This window comes from Nerophis ophidion, linkage group LG05 (genome assembly GCF_033978795.1).
Source record: "Nerophis ophidion isolate RoL-2023_Sa linkage group LG05, RoL_Noph_v1.0, whole genome shotgun sequence".
Classification (NCBI taxonomy): domain Eukaryota; kingdom Metazoa; phylum Chordata; class Actinopteri; order Syngnathiformes; family Syngnathidae; genus Nerophis; species Nerophis ophidion.
In genome coordinates, this window is record NC_084615.1 from 29,410,080 (window position 1) to 29,428,291 (window position 18,212).

Below are 18,212 nucleotides of genomic sequence, written 5' to 3' on the forward strand. Positions count from 1 at the left end.
AAAAAGATTTTGTGAGGATAAAAAATATTGATGTAAGCATAGTCTTATCGACTAGATACGCTCTTGTACCTGGTATCATTACAGTGGATGTCAGGTGTAAATCCACCCATTGCATTTGTTTACATTGTGACGCCGGTGAGCTATTGTATCCTCCTACGGTGTGCAGTGAAGCATGTTTAGCTATTCCTCGTTCTGCATGGATGATACTTGTAAAAAAACTCACTTTATTTGTTGCCATTGAGGCCAGGATTAGTGATTTAGAAGTAGCTAAAACACTGCCGATTGCGAATGGACATTAGCTGCTAGCGAGCTAGCCATGTCATAAAGCACCTTTTTCTGAGGGCGTTAGTTGTTAAACCAAAATCCGTCCATTTTCCCTTCTCTGTCTACACGCTGTGTCTGCTTGTAAGTACTCCGTGATTGTGCACTGCTGAACACTATCCTCTGCTCGTAAACCAGCAATGACGTGACGTGACGTGACGAGACCAGTGAACTGTTACTTTTTAAACAGAGTATAGTATGGTTTTTGATTCATCAGTACCATGATAGTATACTTGTACCGGTATACTGTACAATTCTAGTCAGACGTCACAACTCTATTGTGATGATTTTGATACCGAAATACCGCGATATCTGTAATATCGTAACACCCCTATCAACCAGTAGTGATGAACTTTCCACTAAAATTGACTCCTATTTTTGTCTAAATAGCTGGGAACACAAGTGAGAAGTTAAACAATGTTCTGCATTGGGGTGGTAATGTCATGATCTGGAGCTGCATGTGTCTTTTAGAAAACCTAAATTCTCACATGTGAGGTTGTGATGCAGAGCATGATGATAGTTTTTATTTTGGCAAGTAGTCACATTGATGCTAACCTATTTTACTTTTTAATCCAGTATATGGGAAGCCCGTCCTCCCTCCCAGCTCGACACCTCCCTCACCTCTACCTTTTGTTCCGCCCGGTGGAGCCTTCCCGTTGCTCCAAGGACCACCAGCCGGCGAGGATATGCTTGATGGCGACCTGGAGGATCATGAAGGGTTATGCCACATGGAGCCATCAGCCCCCCCTCCCAGCGTAGAGAACATCCCACGACCACTAAGCCCAACAAAGCTAACGCCCATGGTACACTCGCCCCTGCGCTACCAAAGTGACGCTGACCTCGAGGTGCTTCGTAAGAAGCTGGCCAATGCTCCGAGGCCCCTGAAGAAGCGCAGCTCCATCACAGAACCAGAGGGCCCAAGTGGGCCTAATATCCAAAAACTCCTCTATCAAAGATTCAACACTCTCGCAGGAGGCATGGAGGGAAGTGTAGGAACGGGGGGAGGTAATGGTGCAGGGACTGGAACACCATTTTTCCAGCCTGCAACTCCTCCAGGCTATTTGGGTGGTGACCCAGCTGCAGACAGTGACAATGGCAACCTTCCCCCCGACACTCTCCCTCCGCCACCACCGCCGCCTGATGCAGAGGAGCTGGGCTCAGAGGCTGAGTCTACCAACGCCAACAACAACCAGCCGCTACCTCCGCCACCAGAGGGTCTCGCTGATTCAGAAGGAGCGGACGACGACGACGAAGACGACAACAACAACATCCTGGGAAGCTCAGAGGCCTTGCTGCCCAGTCCGGTGCCAGAGGTCAGCTCGCCGGAGGAGAGTGGCACTGTGATGACACAACCCTCTGTGAGTGCACTATGTGAAAACATGGCATGTTCTCTGAGAGATTCTGGGGATACTTTGTGCTTTTTCACTCTGATTTTTAGGACACTTGAAGTAAATATTGCTGAAATATGGCCAAATCTGGTCATCTTTAAAACATTTTCTGGATATAACAGATTTTGGTTCCTTTAGATTTGCCTAAAATGACAACGTTGCACAAAAAAACAACACGTTTGCTCCACAGGAAAAATCAATTTTCCCTTGTAAACCATTTCTGACCCAACTTATGACTTATTTGTCTTAACAGATACTAATGCAATCATGTATGTTTGAACTCCCATTTGGTGAAGTCATAGAAAATAAGTGTTAATTTTACAAGAAACAATTTGAAGATTTAAATCGGATTTTTACAAAGAACTTGTCATAATTGTTGTGAGGGTGTACTCATATTACAAGAATAAAAGTCTCCATTTGTGGTGAAACATTTTTTATCCCTATAGTACTGTATTAATATCTTGGTAATATTACATGATTTTTCTAAAAAAAAAAAACATGTAAAAATAATACAATATATATAATAGTTTTACAGAATTTATTTTAGAAATTTAGTATTTTTGGAGTGGTAGTTTTTGTTTTAAAAACAATACTACATGGTAATCTAAGCTTCTTAAAGGGTTAAAAAAGTCCTTGTTTAATGTCTGAAAAGGATGTCAAGCTGAAATAATTTAGAAATAATAACTTTTTAGTTATTATTATTAGTCATTTTTGTCAAATTTCAGGGAACCGTATTAATCTTTCACAAAAAAAAAAACAACAACTCTTGTTTCTTGCCTCTTGTGCAGCGCACAAATCTGAAGAAGCCAGAGTCCGAGCGCACCGGTCACGGCTTCAGGGTGAAGTTCAACCCTTTGGCTCTCCTACTGGACGCTTCACTTGAAGGAGAGTTTGACCTCGTCCAGAGAATTATCTACGAGGTGTGTTAAAGCAATGATTCCTTCTCACATTGTGGATCTTAAGCGTTAAACCAGGTCCTTCTCATTTGCAGGTGGAAAATCCCAGCACGCCCAACGACGAAGGCATCACACCCCTGCATAACGCCGTGTGCGCCGGGCATCACCACATCGTCAAGTTCTTGCTGGATTTCGGTGTGAACGTCAATGCTGCGGACAGCGATGGATGGTCTGTTCAAACACCCAAACTTGTTCTTCACCACTGTGTTTTACGCTTTCTTTTAAACTTAACACATTTGTGCAAGCAGGACTCCGCTCCACTGCGCCGCCTCGTGCAACAGTGTCCACCTCTGCAAGTTGCTGGTGGAGTCGGGTGCCGCCATCTTTGCCAGCACCATTAGCGATGTGGAGACGGCCGCCGATAAGTGTGAGGAGATGGAAGAAGGCTACATCCAGTGCTCACAGTTCCTATATGGTAACTACTAGGAATTTGAATCTTTGGGCACCACACAATTTGATTCAAATCTTGGGGGTGACGATTTGACTCAGAATCAATTCTCCATTCAAACTGATTCTCGTTTAAAAATCAGTACTTTTTAAAATAAAATTGGGTACTGTTTTTTTATTAACTACATCCCTCCATTAAATAGACAAACACTCTTATACATTTTTATGTAGGTTAAAAGAAAATATTTTTTAAAAACACAATTCTACCCAAACATATAATAAAGTCAAATACAATTAAGGAAAAGAGAAGTATCCAGCATGTTTCTTTTTTAAAGTAAATCTGTACAGCATTCATGGACATCTATATAAGCAATACGATTTGCCTGAGTGGCTGGACAGAATGTTTTTGTTTTTTTTTAATCGATTTTTTTGATTAAGAGTCGTTAAAATAAGAATCGCGATTCATTAAAAAAACATTTTTTTGGACACCCTTCATAACTGCCAGCATGTTCATACCTTAATGACACATTTAACGCATTTATTTGTTGCTGTAGAAACACGTACAACCCAGAATGTTGTGCACATAAATACATATTCATAACAGTTTACCAACGTATTTTTACACTTTCAAGACTGCTAAGAATATCAGGAATTTAGAGTACATTGCATTTGCAATGTCGCTCATATTGAGTGTTTTGTTGCTTTCACATTTAGAACAATAACTTCGCTGATTTTTGCACTTGCGTGACTTAAAAAAAGCTAGTCTACTGCTAAAGTTAGGAGAGTGCTTTTTATTTATATTTTTATTATGTTGCTATTAAAAAAAATGCCTCCTCAGTGACGGATTATTTCAAATACCATAATTTCCTATGGGAGAAATCAGCTGCCTGATCTAAATACATTTTGAATCTGATTTAATTAATTTATCTGATCTAAATTAATTTAGAATTTTAGATGTTTTACTGTGTAGTTGACAAAACTCAATTTAAGTGGGTACGGAATGCATTCAGACCCCTTTTAAAATGTTCAATAATTTTATTTCTCATGAATGTACAAACCCCGTTTCCATATCAGTTTGCAAATTGTGTTAGATGTAAATATAAACGGAATACAATGATTTGCAAATCCTTTTCAACCCATATTCAATTTAATGCACTACAAAGACAATATATTTGATGTTCAAACTCATAAACTGTATTTTTTTTTGCAAATAATAATTAACTTAGAATTTCATGTCTGCAACACATGCCAAAGTAGTTGGGAAAGGGCATGTTCACCACTGTGTTACATCACCTTTTCTTTAAACAACACTCAATAAACGTTTGGGAACTGAGGAAACTAATTGTTGAAGCTTTGAAAGTGGAATTATTTCCCATTTTTGTTTTATGTAGAGCTTCAGTCGTTCAACAGTCCGGCGTCTCCGCTGTCGTATTTTACGCTTCATAATGCGCCAAAAATTTTTGATGGGAGACAGGTCTGGACTGCAGGCGGGCCAGGAAAGTACCCGCACTCTTTTTTTACGAAGCCACACTGTTGTAACATGTGCTGAATGTGGCTTGGCATTGTCTTACTGAAATAAGACGGCACTTAGATGGCAGCATATGTTGTTCCAAAACCTGTATGTACCTTTCACCATTAATGGTTCCTTCACAGATGTGTAAGTTACCCATGCCTTGGGCACTAATGCACCCCCATACCATCACAGATGCTGACTTTTGAACTTTGCATCGATAACAGTCTGGATGGTCCGCTTCCCCTTTGGTCCGGATGACACAATGTTAAATATTTCCAAAAACCATTTGAAATGTGGACTCGTCAGACCACAGAACACTTTTCCACTTTGCATCAGTCATTCTTAGATGATCTCGGGCCCAGAGAAGTCAGCGGCGTTTCTGGATGTTGTTGATAAATGGCTTTCGCTTTGCATAGTAGAGCTTTAACTTGCACTTACAGATGTAGCGACGAACTGTATTTAGTGACAGTGGTTTTCTGAAGTGTTCCTGAGCCCATGTGGTGATATCCTTTAGAGAGTGATGTCGAAGGTCACGGCCATTCAATGTTGTTTTCCGGCCATGCCGCTTAAGTGCAGTGATTTCTCCGGATCCTCTGAACCTTTTGATGATATTATGGACCGTAGATGTTGAAATCCCTAAATTTCTTGCAATTGCACTTTGAGAAACATTGTTCTTAAACTGTTTGACTATTTGCTCACGCTGTTGTGGACAAAGGGGTGTGGAACTCTGAGCATATTTTGGGAAGCTGTTTTAATACCCAGTCATGGCCCCCACCTGTTCCCAATTAGCCTGCACACCTGTGGGATGTACCAAATAAGTGTTTGATGAGCATTCCTCAACTTTATCAGTATTTATTGCCACCTTTCCCAACTTCTTTGTCACGTGTTGCTGCCAACAAATTCTAAAGTTAATGATTATTTGCAAACGTCCATCCATTGCGGGGGGCGCTGGCGCCTATCTCAGCTACAATCGGGCGGAAGGCGGGGTACACCCTGGACAAGTCGCTACCTCATGGCAGGGCCAACACAGATAGACAGACAACTTTCACACTCACATTCACACACTAGGGCCAATTTAGTGTTGCCAATCAACCTATCCCCAGGTGCATGTCTTTGGAAGTGGGAGGAAGCTGGAGTACCCGGAGGGAACCCATGCATTCACGGGGAGGACATGCAAACTCCACACAGAAAGATCTCGAGCCTGGATTTGAACCCAGGACTGCAGGACCTTTGTATTGTACAAAAAAAGTTTATCAGTTTGAACATCAAATATGTTGTCTTTGTACCATATTCAACTGAATATGGGTTGAAAATGATTTGCAAATCATTGTATTCCGTTTATATTTACATCTAACACAATTTCCCAACTCATATGGAAATGGGGTTTGTACATTCGGCACCCCATCTTGACAGAAAAAACAAAAATGGAGACTTTTTTTTGTGCAAATTTATTAAAAATAAAAAAACACCTAAATTTTACGTACATAAGTAGGGAGGGGAATTGATGGGATTTTTCCGGTCCACTTTTCATTCTGTTTAATGATTCGGTGCTTTATCGGTTCTCTTATCTTTTGTTATTTGCAAAAAAGATAACAAAAAGGTGGATTAGTGTAAAATGTGTTTAGTTTAGCGCTAACATGACCTCAAAAAGAAGCACATAGTATAGAAAAACTATTTTGAAAATAAATACAATTCTGTAGAATTTAGCAAAATAAAACATGGAAATTACACAAGAATGTAACATTTTTAAAACTTTCAAGAATCTTGGTCATCTGCCTAAAAAATATACCTTGCAAAGGTTTGTTTATATTTACAAGTTGAAACAATGACGTAGGCTCATAACTGAAGGAACTCTCCTGAAGGAATCAATAAAGTTCTATCCATCCATCTATCTATCTATCTATCTATCTATCTATCTATCTATCTATCTATCTATCTATCTATGCAACACAAAATATATCAAGCCCTATTTTCATATAATGTTGATTATGGCTTACAGTTTATGAAAACCTTGAATTGAAAAACCCAGAAAATGTGTGGTCCTCAAAAAACTTAAATCATGATCATCAAAATTATGAATAAAGGATTAACATATGTCACTTTGCATGTAATGAATTTATATCACATATTAGTTTTACATTTGAAGTTGAATTGCTGACATAAATTGGCTTTTACACAGTATTCAAATTTTATGAGTTCCACCTGTGTAATATATTGACTGAGTGAAAACGTTATTGGAGGAAAACATGCAACTTTTCTCTGACTACAATTAAACATTCACCAACTGAAGGAGCATCAATGTGGCAAGCTTTTGACCACAAACTTAGTCACTGCTGGGTGACATTCATCGTTTCTGGCCGAGTGGTACTCTTCCCGGCCTTGGTGAAAGCTTGTGGCAGACATGACGTGCTCATTCATTTCAATTCAACATCTAATACCGCTAACATTATATGTGGTATTAGTACCTGTTGTGTTTACTTCAGATGACTTCAGCTGCCTGGGATGAGATCGGCGCGGTTCGAAAACGTTGCATTCTTCTGTAGTTATTGCATGCCGTATAGTCAAACGCACATTGTTCTTATGTCCTCTTGATTAATGGCTATCTTGGAATTATTACAAGTAGTGATATATTTTCTTGTAAAATGTCTGCAAACTTCAGAACGCTTCTTCCGCCTGTTGCTGTCTGTTACTACGCATGTTGTCTGATGATATCATCCTCACCAGAAGAACCGTTAAGGGAATCATTTGAAAAAATTGGCAAACGATTCCAAGGAATTGATACACTCGGAGAACCTGTTTTCGATTCCCATGCCTATGCATAAATATTCAGGCTTTTTTGCTCAATACTTTGTTGATGCACCTTTGGCAGCAATTACAGCCGCAAGTCTTTTTGAATATAATGCCACAAGCTCGGCACACCTATCTTTGGGCAGTTTCGCCCATTCCTCTTTGCAACACTTCTCTAGGTTGGATGGACAGCTTTAGTTTTCATCCAGGATGTCTCTCTACATTGCTGCATTCATCATCTCCTCTATCCTGACTAGTCTCTCAATTCCTGCCGCTGAAAACCATCCCCACAGCATGATGCTGCCACCACCATGTTCACTGTAGGGATGGTATTGGCCTGGTGATGAGCGGTGCCTGGTTTCCTCCAAACATCACGCCTGGTATTCACACCAAACAGTCCAAACTGTGTCTCATCAAACCAGAGAATGTTGTTTCTCTTTGTCTCAGAGTTTTTTAGGTGCATTTTGGCACTTTTTACTAAGAAATGTCTTCCGTTTGGCCTCTATAACATACAGGCCTGAGTGGTGGATTGCTGTAGAGATGGTTTTCCTTCTATAAGGTTCTCCTCTCTCCACAGAGGAATGCTAGAGCTCCGATGGAGTTATTATCAGGTTCTTGGTGACCTCCCTGACTAGACTAAGATGAAGGCAGCAAAGTACAGAGACATCCTGGATGAAAACCAACACTTCCCATCCAACCTGATGAAGCTTTAGAGGTGCTGCTAAGTGTTATGGGCGAAACTGCTCAAAGATAGGTGTGCAAAACTTCTGACATCGCATTCAAAAAGAGGCAGTGATTGCTGCCAAAGGTGCATCAACAAAGTACTGAGCAAAGGCTGTGAATACTTGCGTTCACATTCTTTTTGAGTGTATTATTTTCAATACATTTGCAAAAAAAATTAAATTTCTGTTTTTTTTCTGTCTAAATGGTGTGTACTAGAGATGCGCGGATAGGCAATTATATCATCCGCAACCGCATAACCAATGTTGTCATCCACCCGCCATCCACCCGAACCAACATTTTATCAGAACCGCAACCGCCCGCCACCCGCCCGTTGTTATATATCAGAGGTCGGCCACCTTTAACACTCAAAGAGCTATTTTAACCGGTTTCACAGAGTAAAGAGGACAATGGGAGCCGCTAACGCGTGCGTGCTGAGAAGCCTTTGCCTTTGACGCCTTTTACAACATATACGGACCGTTTGCCAGTCCAGCAACATGTTGTATACAGCTTCCGATAACACACGTACAAGATTGCAAGGCATACTGGGTAATACAGAGTACACTGATGGTTGTGATATAAACAATTTTAACACTCTTACTAATATGCGCCACGCTGTGAACCCACACCTAACAAGAATGACATACACATTTCGGGAGAACATCCTCACAGTAGCACAACACAAACGCAACACAACAAATACCCAGAATCCTTTGCATCCATGAAAATTCCTGACTATATTTTACGCGCCCGCAACCTGGCCCACCTTACCGACGCACGGGGGGTGGGGGGGTGGCAGGGTTTGCTGCTAGCGGGGTGTATGATATAGTCAGGAATTTTCATGGATGCAAAGGATTCTGGGTATTTGTTGTGTTGTGTTTATGTTGTGTCACTGTGAGGATGTTCTCCCGCAATGTGTTTGTCATTCTTGTTTGGTGTGGATTCACAGCGTGGCGCATATTAGTAAGAGTGTTAAAATTGTTTATATCACAACCATTAGTGTACTCTGTGTCACCCAGTATGCCTTGCAGTCACACACAACACGTTGCTGAACTGGCAAGTAGATTGTACATGTTGTCGAAGGCTTCAAAGTCAAAGGCAAAGGCTTCATAGCACGCCTTAATGCTTCTTTACAGGGTGACTGCCTGCAAACATCTCCTATTGTCTTCTTAGCTTTGTAACACAGATACCAGGTACTGGTATCTGTGGATAGGCTGATTGGCCACACTAAATTGGCCCTAAAGGGTGAATGGTTGTCTGTCTATCTGTTGGCCCTGTGATGAGGGGGCAGCTTGTCCAGGGTGTACCCTGCCTTTCACCCAAGTGCAGCTGGCATAGGCTCCAGCCTTCCCGCGTCCCCCCACCCAAAAAAAGGGACGAACGGCCGAAAATGGATAGATGGAAGATTTAAAGCTAAAAAGATGTCTTTAATTGTAGAGTGTTTTTTTCCCTGCCCAGGCGTTCAGGAAAAGATGGGTGTCATGAACAAGGGCACGGTGTACGCCCTCTGGGTGTATGAAGCTCAAAACCAGGACGAGCTGTCCTTCTGCGAGGGGGACGCCATCACCATCCTGCGGCGACAAGACGACAGCGAAACAGAGTGGTGGTGGGCGCAGCTGGAGGATACCGAGGGCTACGTGCCTCGGAATCTTCTCGGGGTATTTGAAAAAATTATTATAATTTTGTCTCCTTCCCATTCTAATAAACTCCTAATTCATATCGCCTATTTTTGCAGCTCTACCCTAGGATCAAACCTCGCCAGCGCTCCCTGGCGTAGCATCCCCAGCTGTTGGAGGGACAAGACCAAGAGCAGAGAACAAAAAAAAGCCTCAAGAACCAACTTCGTCTTCTCCTGGCTGCCATACATACATATATTTATTCAAACACACACACGATAGACACTCTAAATGCGAAAAATCCCCTAAATCCTTCCATCCTATTGGCTCCTTCAGTAGACACTACACCGGTGTGACTTCTCCAAACTTTTTTCTTTTTCTTCCACATGGTCACACATGTCGCTGATGGGACATTAATTTGTAGTTGTGTTTTTTTTGTCTTATTATTTAAAACTGACCCGCTAGAATGAACCCAAATGTTTGCCTTTTAACCACCAAAAAATGCAATAGATTCGACATATTTTATTATTTTTTTGGGGGTTGTATGGGACACGCTACAGGAAAAGCTCTTTTTAGTTTTAGAGAGCACATCACAACAAAAGAAGCGTGTCATGCACAGAATTTGACTGACTGTCCTGAGTTGCATTTCGTACGGATTCTATCAATTCAGCATTGTTGCTCCAAATATGCTGCTACGGTTATTGTTGAAATGTTTTTGATGGCCAGTTAAAACAACTTGAACATTGATTCAGAATGAAAATGTGGATATTTTTATTTCTATTTTGAATGAACTCATACACTCAAACAGGTGATCATTTTCTTTGCTTCACATAGTGATGACCCAGTTTGTATTCACGACTTCTGAAGCCTTTAAATCTCAGGACCATCACAGTGCTGCTGACACTGTTTCACCATTGTGTTCCTATTTTCACGCTCACGTGGCTCCAGCAACAAACCAAACACAGCTGATGTAAGTTATTTTTCACGAGAGTGGAACAGTCAAGTCAAGAAGTTAAAGGCACCGTCTGCTTAATTACTCCTTCCAAGTTCAATCAATCAATCAATCAATGATTATTTATATAGCCCTGAATCACTAGTGTCTCAAAGGGCTGCACAAACCACAACACAAACAACAACGGCATCCTCGGTAGAGTTATCACCAATCCCATCCAGGTACAACACTGTACATGAAACATGAACTGCAGTCCATCAGTGTGTTTTGAACCGGAGTGAGTGAGTATAATACAAAGTGTGTGACAGGCTCATTGAAATCTGTACATAGTGTGAGGAGGATGCTATCTTTTGTTTGCTGTATGGACAGATGGGCTTTCTCTATGATGTACTCTCTCACACACACACACAAATCTGTAAATGTCAACAATAAATCCTAAATCTATAGCATGACTCAAAAGTGCTTGTTTTAAAATACTGAAGTTCACTTTTATGCCGTTTGGGGTCACCAAAGCACTTTCGTGTAATGTGTTCAAGAATGTAACGTGTCTAGTCTGCTGCAACGTTACTAATAGTGTGTTTTTGCTAAAAGCTTTATATGTTATAGGTATGTTCCAGGCGCATCGAAAAATATAATATGCCAGATATGAAGTGCATTAAAAAGTAATACGTACTAGAATTAACACTAAATTACTGAAGGGTCACCAACCTTTTTGAAACCAAGAGCTACTTCTTGGGTACTGATTAATGCGAAGTGCTACCAGTTTGATACACACTTAAATAAATTGCCAGAAATAGCCAATTTGCTCAATTTACCTTTAATGAATGAATATATATATATATATATATATATATATATATATATATATATACACACACACATATATATATATATATATATATATATATATATATATATATATATATATAAATGGCATTTCTGTCTGTCATTCCATCGTACATTTTTTTTCCTTTTACGGAGGTTTTTCAGTAGAGAATAAATGATGAAAAAAACACTTAATTGAACGGTTTAAAAGAGGAGAAAACAGTAAAAAAATGAAAATTAAATTTTGAAACATAGATAATCTTTAATTTCGACTCTTTAAAATTCAAAATTCAACTAAAAAAAAGAGAAAAACTAGCTAATTTGAATCTTTTTGAAAAACTTTAAACAATAATTAATGGAACATCATTAGTAATTTTTCCTGTTTAAGATTAATTTATGAATTTTGATGACATGTTTTAAATATATTAAAATCCACTTTGAAATAAGATTTAAATTTGATTCTTCAGATTGTCTAGATTTGCCAGAATATTTTTTTTGAATTTTAATCATAAGTTTGAAGAAATATTTCACAAATATTCTTCGTCAAAAAAACAGAAGCTAAAATGAAGAATTACATTAAAATGTATTTATCATTCGTTACAATAAAAAGAATAAAATACTTGTACATTGATTTAAATTGTCAGGAAAGAAGAGGGAGGAATTCAAAAGGTAAATAGGTATATATGTGTTTAAAAATCCTAAAGTCATTTTTAAGGTTGTATTTTTTCCTCTAAAATTGTCTTTCTGAAAGTTGTAAGAAGCAAAGTAAAAAAATAAATGAATTTATTTAAACAAGTGAAGATCAAGTCTAGGATATTTTCTTGGATTTTCAAATTCTATTTGAGTTTTGTCTGTTAGAATTAAAAATGTCGGGCAAAGCGAGACCAGCTTGCTAGTAAATAAATACAATTTAAAAAATAGAGGGGGTTCACTGGTAAGTGCTGCTATTCGAGCTATTTTTTAGAACAGGCCAGCGGGCGACTCATCTGGTTCTTACGGGCTACCTGGTGCCCGCGGGCCCCGTGTTGGTGACCCCTGGAATAGACTATAGTGTAATTAGAAATGATTCCTTATAAATGTACTATTAATTAAAATTTACCTATATAATTGTTAATCACTAGTGCAAATGTAAACCCAACGTAATGGAAACCAGTTTTCTTTCAAAACTAAGTACAATTCATTCAGTATTGTAGTTTGCTGCTAATAATGTGTCACTAAACATGCATACCGTATTTCCTTGAATTGCCGCAGGGCATATAGTATGCGCCTGCCTTAAATTACTGCCGGGTCAAGCTCGCTCCCCAAAATAATTAGCGCATGCTTAGTATTACCGCCTGGTCAAACTCATAACGTCACGAGTGACACTTCCCCTGTCATCATTTTCAAAATGGAGGAGGCTAATTTCATTACCGGTAATTTGAAATCGCATAAAGGGAAGAAGGTTAAGAGCTATTCAGTAGCATTTAAGGTCCAAGCTTACATCACACTCAATTTTTTACTGCATACCTTTGGTAAGTGCCGGAGTGAGAAGAGGTTTTAAAATAATTAGCGCATGCTTACTTTTACCGCATGCCTTTGGTAAGCGCAGGAGTGAGAAGAGGTTTTAGATGAATTAGCGCCCGAGCAGCAATTCAAGGAAATACGGTATGTCAAACGTCAACAGTGTATAGTGTACTTCCGGTATCATACATACGGTATTACCATTGGTTTTCCTGGCCCATGCGCAGTGAGTGTTGGAGTAAAGCGATGACGTCACGCGCGGCTCTGACCAACAGCCTGTGGTTTAAAACCATCTCGCTGCTGCCGTCTTAGACTGCAGTCTCGCAACCACTCTTGTCTTACTTCTTCCCACCAGCCCAGGAGAAGGAGCATGTCCATCACCACCAGGTAAGACAACTCCCTTTCATTTCATTTCTTGTTGCCAACGGCGAAGGAAAATAAAAAACAAAAACAAAGCTGGGCAGTGTTTGGTCGCTCGAGGGTGACGTCAACAGTCAACACAAGTTGTCATCTAAGCTAGCTTCTTTGACACAAAGTAAAAGTCAAAACCAATGGGTCACACTTATTCTATTAACTGCAATGAGTGTTTTTTTTAATGGTAGAAGTTGTTTCTTTGTGGGGGAAACTGTACTGAAAGTGAAGCTTTAAAGAATGCTGCTGAAAGGACAATAACCGTCAAAAGCATCCACTATCCAGGTCTGACAGTGAATGTTTCCATATTTGTTTTTTGCAATATAAACACAAGTGTATTGATACTTGCACTGTATTTCAATGTCATCTGTGTGTATAGCAAATGCAATGCTTTATTGCATTTGGGTGCACCTGTTGCTGATGATATGTGTTGGGAAAGCTGTTCCAATGGCACAATTGTCTTCAGGGTGTCCAAAGTGTGACCCATGGGCCATGTGCAAGCCGGGGCTCAATTTGACTTGGCCCACAGCATATTCTATACATACACAGAAGCATAGGCGCTGATCTATATTTCTGCCAGAGGGGACTCGGACGGCGGTAAATCTGACGCTACTTTTCTCTACACTACGTCGGATAACACCTTAAACGAATAATTATTAAGCCTATGCCCCAGTTTCAGCCACACTAAACTATCGTTTAAGGTTTCCCTCCTCGGACAATTTTTTTTCACACGGGTATTTGCGCCGTGATTTTCTTGAATCTCCAGCTCTTAGCTTTGAATGGAGTCCTCAATCGTTTACAAACTGAGTTCAGAGAGGAAGTGATGTCAAAAAGAACGCGCCACAGCCAGCTTCATAATAAAAAAGTTTGGAAAATTCGGAGGTAACCACAGGAAATATGGAGGCGAGTCATCCAGACATGCCCGTGTTTCTCCTAGTGTTAGATAGATAGATGGATAGTACTTTATTGATTCCTTCAGGAAAATTAAAATTCCAGCAGCAGTGTACAGAGTTGAGATCAATTTAAATAAAAGTAAAAAGTAAATAATGGGGGTTTAAATGGAAACAAAATAGAGAAATATTACAATAAGAATAAAAAATAAAAAGCAACAATGGGAATAAAAATATAACAGTAAAATAAGAATATAACAAGACAAAGTAGGCAGTAGTGACCATGTTATGAAAACTTATTGCACTGTTATTGTTTTGCATCCCCTGTCGTCCTAGTACCCCCCGCCCCCCGCCCCAGAGAGTAGTTGTACAGTCTAATGGCGTGTGGGACAAAGGAGTTTTTGAGTCTATTAGTCCTGCACTTGGGATGAAGCAGTCTAGCACCGAACATGCTCCTCTGGCTACTAATAACCCTATGCAGAGGGTGACTGGCATCATCCAGGACGCTCACTAGTTTGTCAACAGTCCTCTTCTCTGCCACCGTCACCAGTGAGTCCAGTTTCATTCCGATTTGTAGATCCGGCCCGCCTTATCATTTTCTCAAGTCTGAAGCTGTCCTTCTTAGATGTACTGCCCCCCAGCACACTACCGTGTAGAACATAACACTGGCAACCACAGACTGGTAGTACATCCACAGGAGTTTTTTACAAATGTTGAAGGAGTGCAGTCTCCTTAGGAAGTACAGCCTGCTCTGTCCTTTCTTGTACTGGTGGTCCATGTTAACAGTCCAGTCCAGCTTATTGTCCACCCAAACCCCGAGGTACTTGAATGAGTCCACGGTCTGTACCTCAACTCCCTTGATCACAATAGGTTGTGACCGTGGACTCGACCTCCCAAAGTCAATGACCAGCCCCTTGGTCTTTGATGGATTGAGCTGCAAGAGGTTCGTGTGGCACCAGACAACAAAGTCCCTCACTAGATTCCGAAACTCCTCTCTGCCGTCCCTGATGCACCCGACGATGGCTGTCTCATCCGCGTACTTCTGGATGTGACACAGCTCTGAGTGAAGGGTGAAGAGAAGAGGGGCCAGCACCGTTCTCTGCGGTGCTCCGGTGCTGCTGATCACAGTGTCAGACGTGATGTCCTTCAGTCTGACGTACTGTGGCCTGTCGGTGAGGTAGTTCGAAATCCAGGCAACCAGGCAGGGGTCCACTCGCATTTTGTAGAGCTTGTCCTGAAGGAGGCTGGGTGGTATTAAAGGCACTCGATAAGTCCAGGAACAGGATCCTCACAGTGCCATTTCCCTTATCCAGGTGTGAGTGGGCTCGATGCAGCAGGTAAAGGATTGTGTCGTTCGCCAACAATTTGTTCGAACGAACAAATCTTTTGAGTAAATGTACTGAACCGAATCACTTCATGAACTGATTCGTTCCTTTCTCAGTTCAGTTGAGTTCCGCCGCGACCGTGCCGGTATGAGTGGAACTGGCGCATTGTGTGACTCACTGAACCCTCGACGCAGCCAGCTACTCATCATGGGGGCGGGTGGACGGACTGAGCGAACGATTCGTCCACCGCGGATTACCAACATGAATCACTCAGTGAACGACAACGCTCTCGCTCTCAGGACTCGCGAACCTACTGACACAGAGAACTGACTGTCGCGGAGGAGGACGTCACATTGAGGATCTCGTTCAGTCACTGTGCGCGTCATTCATTGGGTGCTGAGGGCTTGTGTCGTTCGCGAAATTGACACACACCGAGATCTGCCGCTGGGGAAGCTGTTACTGACTGATTCATGATTCATGATTCATGATTCGCCGACCTGCACACAGAACTGCTGCTGCAGAAGTGATTCGGTGAACGAATCTTTTGAACAAATCAATTTAAGGAACTGGTTCTAGTGATTCAGTACAGTCAAAAGAACTGCTGATCCTATCACTAGTTTCTCCTTCCGTCTGTACAGACGCTTGCGGAAATCACTCATGAATAACTAAGAGAAAGCAATTGTAGCTATTTGGGATACAACACTTCTCAGATGCCAAGAGAACTTTCCAATGTCCAGCTCGGCTATGATTCTACTTACCAAAAAACGTTGTCCATTTGTCGAAGGAGAGTCAACGAGAATGCGGGCTCCAGTGGATGTGATAAAAAAGGTAGCGTGTGCTTTGTATTACTTGGCCTTCGAGTGAAGACTACGGAAAATGGCGAATGCTTTTGGACTGGCAAAAACAAACTGCATCAGTTATTGTCCGCCATGTATGTCGCGGACTCAACGTCAAAGTCCAGAGTATACAAAGTCACCAAAAACGAATGGACAATGAAGGTGAAGGCAAAAGAGTGAGGAGTGTCTTGACCAGATATCTAGATCCCTAGATTGATTGTTGTCAAATGTTCTTTGTCGCATTGTGTACTTTCGTGTCCAATAAAGATTTGATTAATTTATAATGGCTGATGTGTGACTCACTACAATAGGGCCCCACAGCCAGATTCCAGTTAATTGAAATACCACAACACTGGATATTGTTCAGATAAATTACATTTAAGAACTTGCACACAAAGCAATACGGGAGGTGACTATGACGTGCACGTTTTCCGCGCATGCGTATTAGGTTGAGTTGCGCCGACTGACGGAGGGGGCGAGGGGGTCTTGAACGACCATTTGTGTGTGTGTGTGTGTGGACATAAATAAGGTTAGGTGAGATTTACCCTGGATAACCTTAGCAGGTTTAGTGTAGAAGGGGCCTGAGCATGCGCGGTTTTTGCTTGGTGGTGAGAAAGAATTTGCCATCAATCCCAAACACCCACGGGATCGGCGCTTAGGCACAGGAGCATCCCTTTGCAGTTTAGGGCGTGTCGTGCAGTTCTCTGCTGTATCATTGTTATTGATAGTTCAGAATCATAGGAGGCATTCACAATGGCGGTCTGTAAGCTCTCTGAACAACTTGTATACATGCAGAAAATGATACAAAAAAAATCGCAGCCATTTTTTGACCCGTGCTGCTGCGTCGTGAGGTTCGATTTGTTTTTTTGGGTTGATACAAGAGAAGTAATTTCAGTAGCAACGCACTCTTGACAAAACAGTAACTTTGGCTGCATGCTTTGAATGGGAAAACCTTGAGTCACTAAATGTAAGCTTCCAAAATTGACGGCCAATAATCCAAAATAAATCTTAACAAAAAGCTTTGTGTTATCCATCCATCCATCCATTTTCTACCGCTTATTCCCTTTTGGAGTCGCGGGGGGCGCTGGCGCCTATCTCAGCTACAATCGGGCGGAAGGCAGGGTGCACCCTGGACAAGTCGCCACCTCATCGCAGGGCGCTTTGAGTTATAGTTAAAGCAATTTAGTGTTCCGTTAGTTCAGTTTCAGTTTATTTGGAACATGCATGCATGTAATCCATCACACAATTCCAGTTGTTTCATTACAGCACGTTTGAAAAGGAGAAGGAAGAAGCACAGCTTATATAATCGTTTCATAACATAGACATTTTATCATGTTTCCTTGTTCCCTGTAACAGAACAGTGAACAAATAAATAATAAACATATAATATACCATAGTAAACAAACAAATATTAAATACATTAATAATAGGACTGCGAATCTTTGGGTGTCCCACGATTCGATTCAATATCGATTTTTGGGGTCGCGGTTCGATTATAAATCGATTTTTTACGATTCAGTGCGATTCTCGATTCAAAAACGATTTTTTTCCGATTCAAAACAATTCTGTATTCACTCAATACATATGATTTCAGCAGGATCTACCCCAGTCTGCTGACATGCTAGCAGATTAGTAGATAAAAAAAATAAAAAAATTATAACTGTAAAGGACAATGTTTTATCAACTGATTGCAATAATGTAAATTTGTTTTAACTATTAAACAGACAAAAAATATGACTTATTTTATCTTTGCGAAAACATTGGACACAGTGTGTTGTCAAGTTT

General features: G+C 40.8%; 2 protein-coding genes across 8 annotated transcripts in view; both read left to right on the forward strand.

Annotated features, from left to right (window-relative positions):
* The window catches only part of ppp1r13bb (protein phosphatase 1, regulatory subunit 13Bb), a 41,597-nt gene extending 30,511 nt beyond the window's left edge, over nt 1-11,086 (forward strand). For all 6 annotated transcript variants that reach the window (XM_061900459.1, XM_061900461.1, XM_061900458.1 and 3 more), the window contains 6 exons: nt 898-1,679; nt 2,498-2,629; nt 2,701-2,834; nt 2,914-3,080; nt 9,531-9,730; nt 9,808-11,086. In XM_061900459.1, the coding sequence (XP_061756443.1) occupies nt 898-1,679; nt 2,498-2,629; nt 2,701-2,834; nt 2,914-3,080; nt 9,531-9,730; nt 9,808-9,849 (1,457 nt within the window). In that variant the 3' untranslated portion in view covers nt 9,850-11,086. The remainder of the gene's footprint in view (nt 1-897; nt 1,680-2,497; nt 2,630-2,700; nt 2,835-2,913; nt 3,081-9,530; nt 9,731-9,807) is intronic.
* Nucleotides 11,087-13,192: 2,106 nt separating this feature from the next.
* The window catches only part of LOC133552893 (disheveled-associated activator of morphogenesis 1-like), a 116,892-nt gene continuing 111,872 nt past the window's right edge, over nt 13,193-18,212 (forward strand). For both annotated transcript variants that reach the window (XM_061900463.1, XM_061900465.1), the window contains exon 1: nt 13,193-13,352. The gene's annotated coding sequence lies outside the window, so the exon portion shown is untranslated. The remainder of the gene's footprint in view (nt 13,353-18,212) is intronic.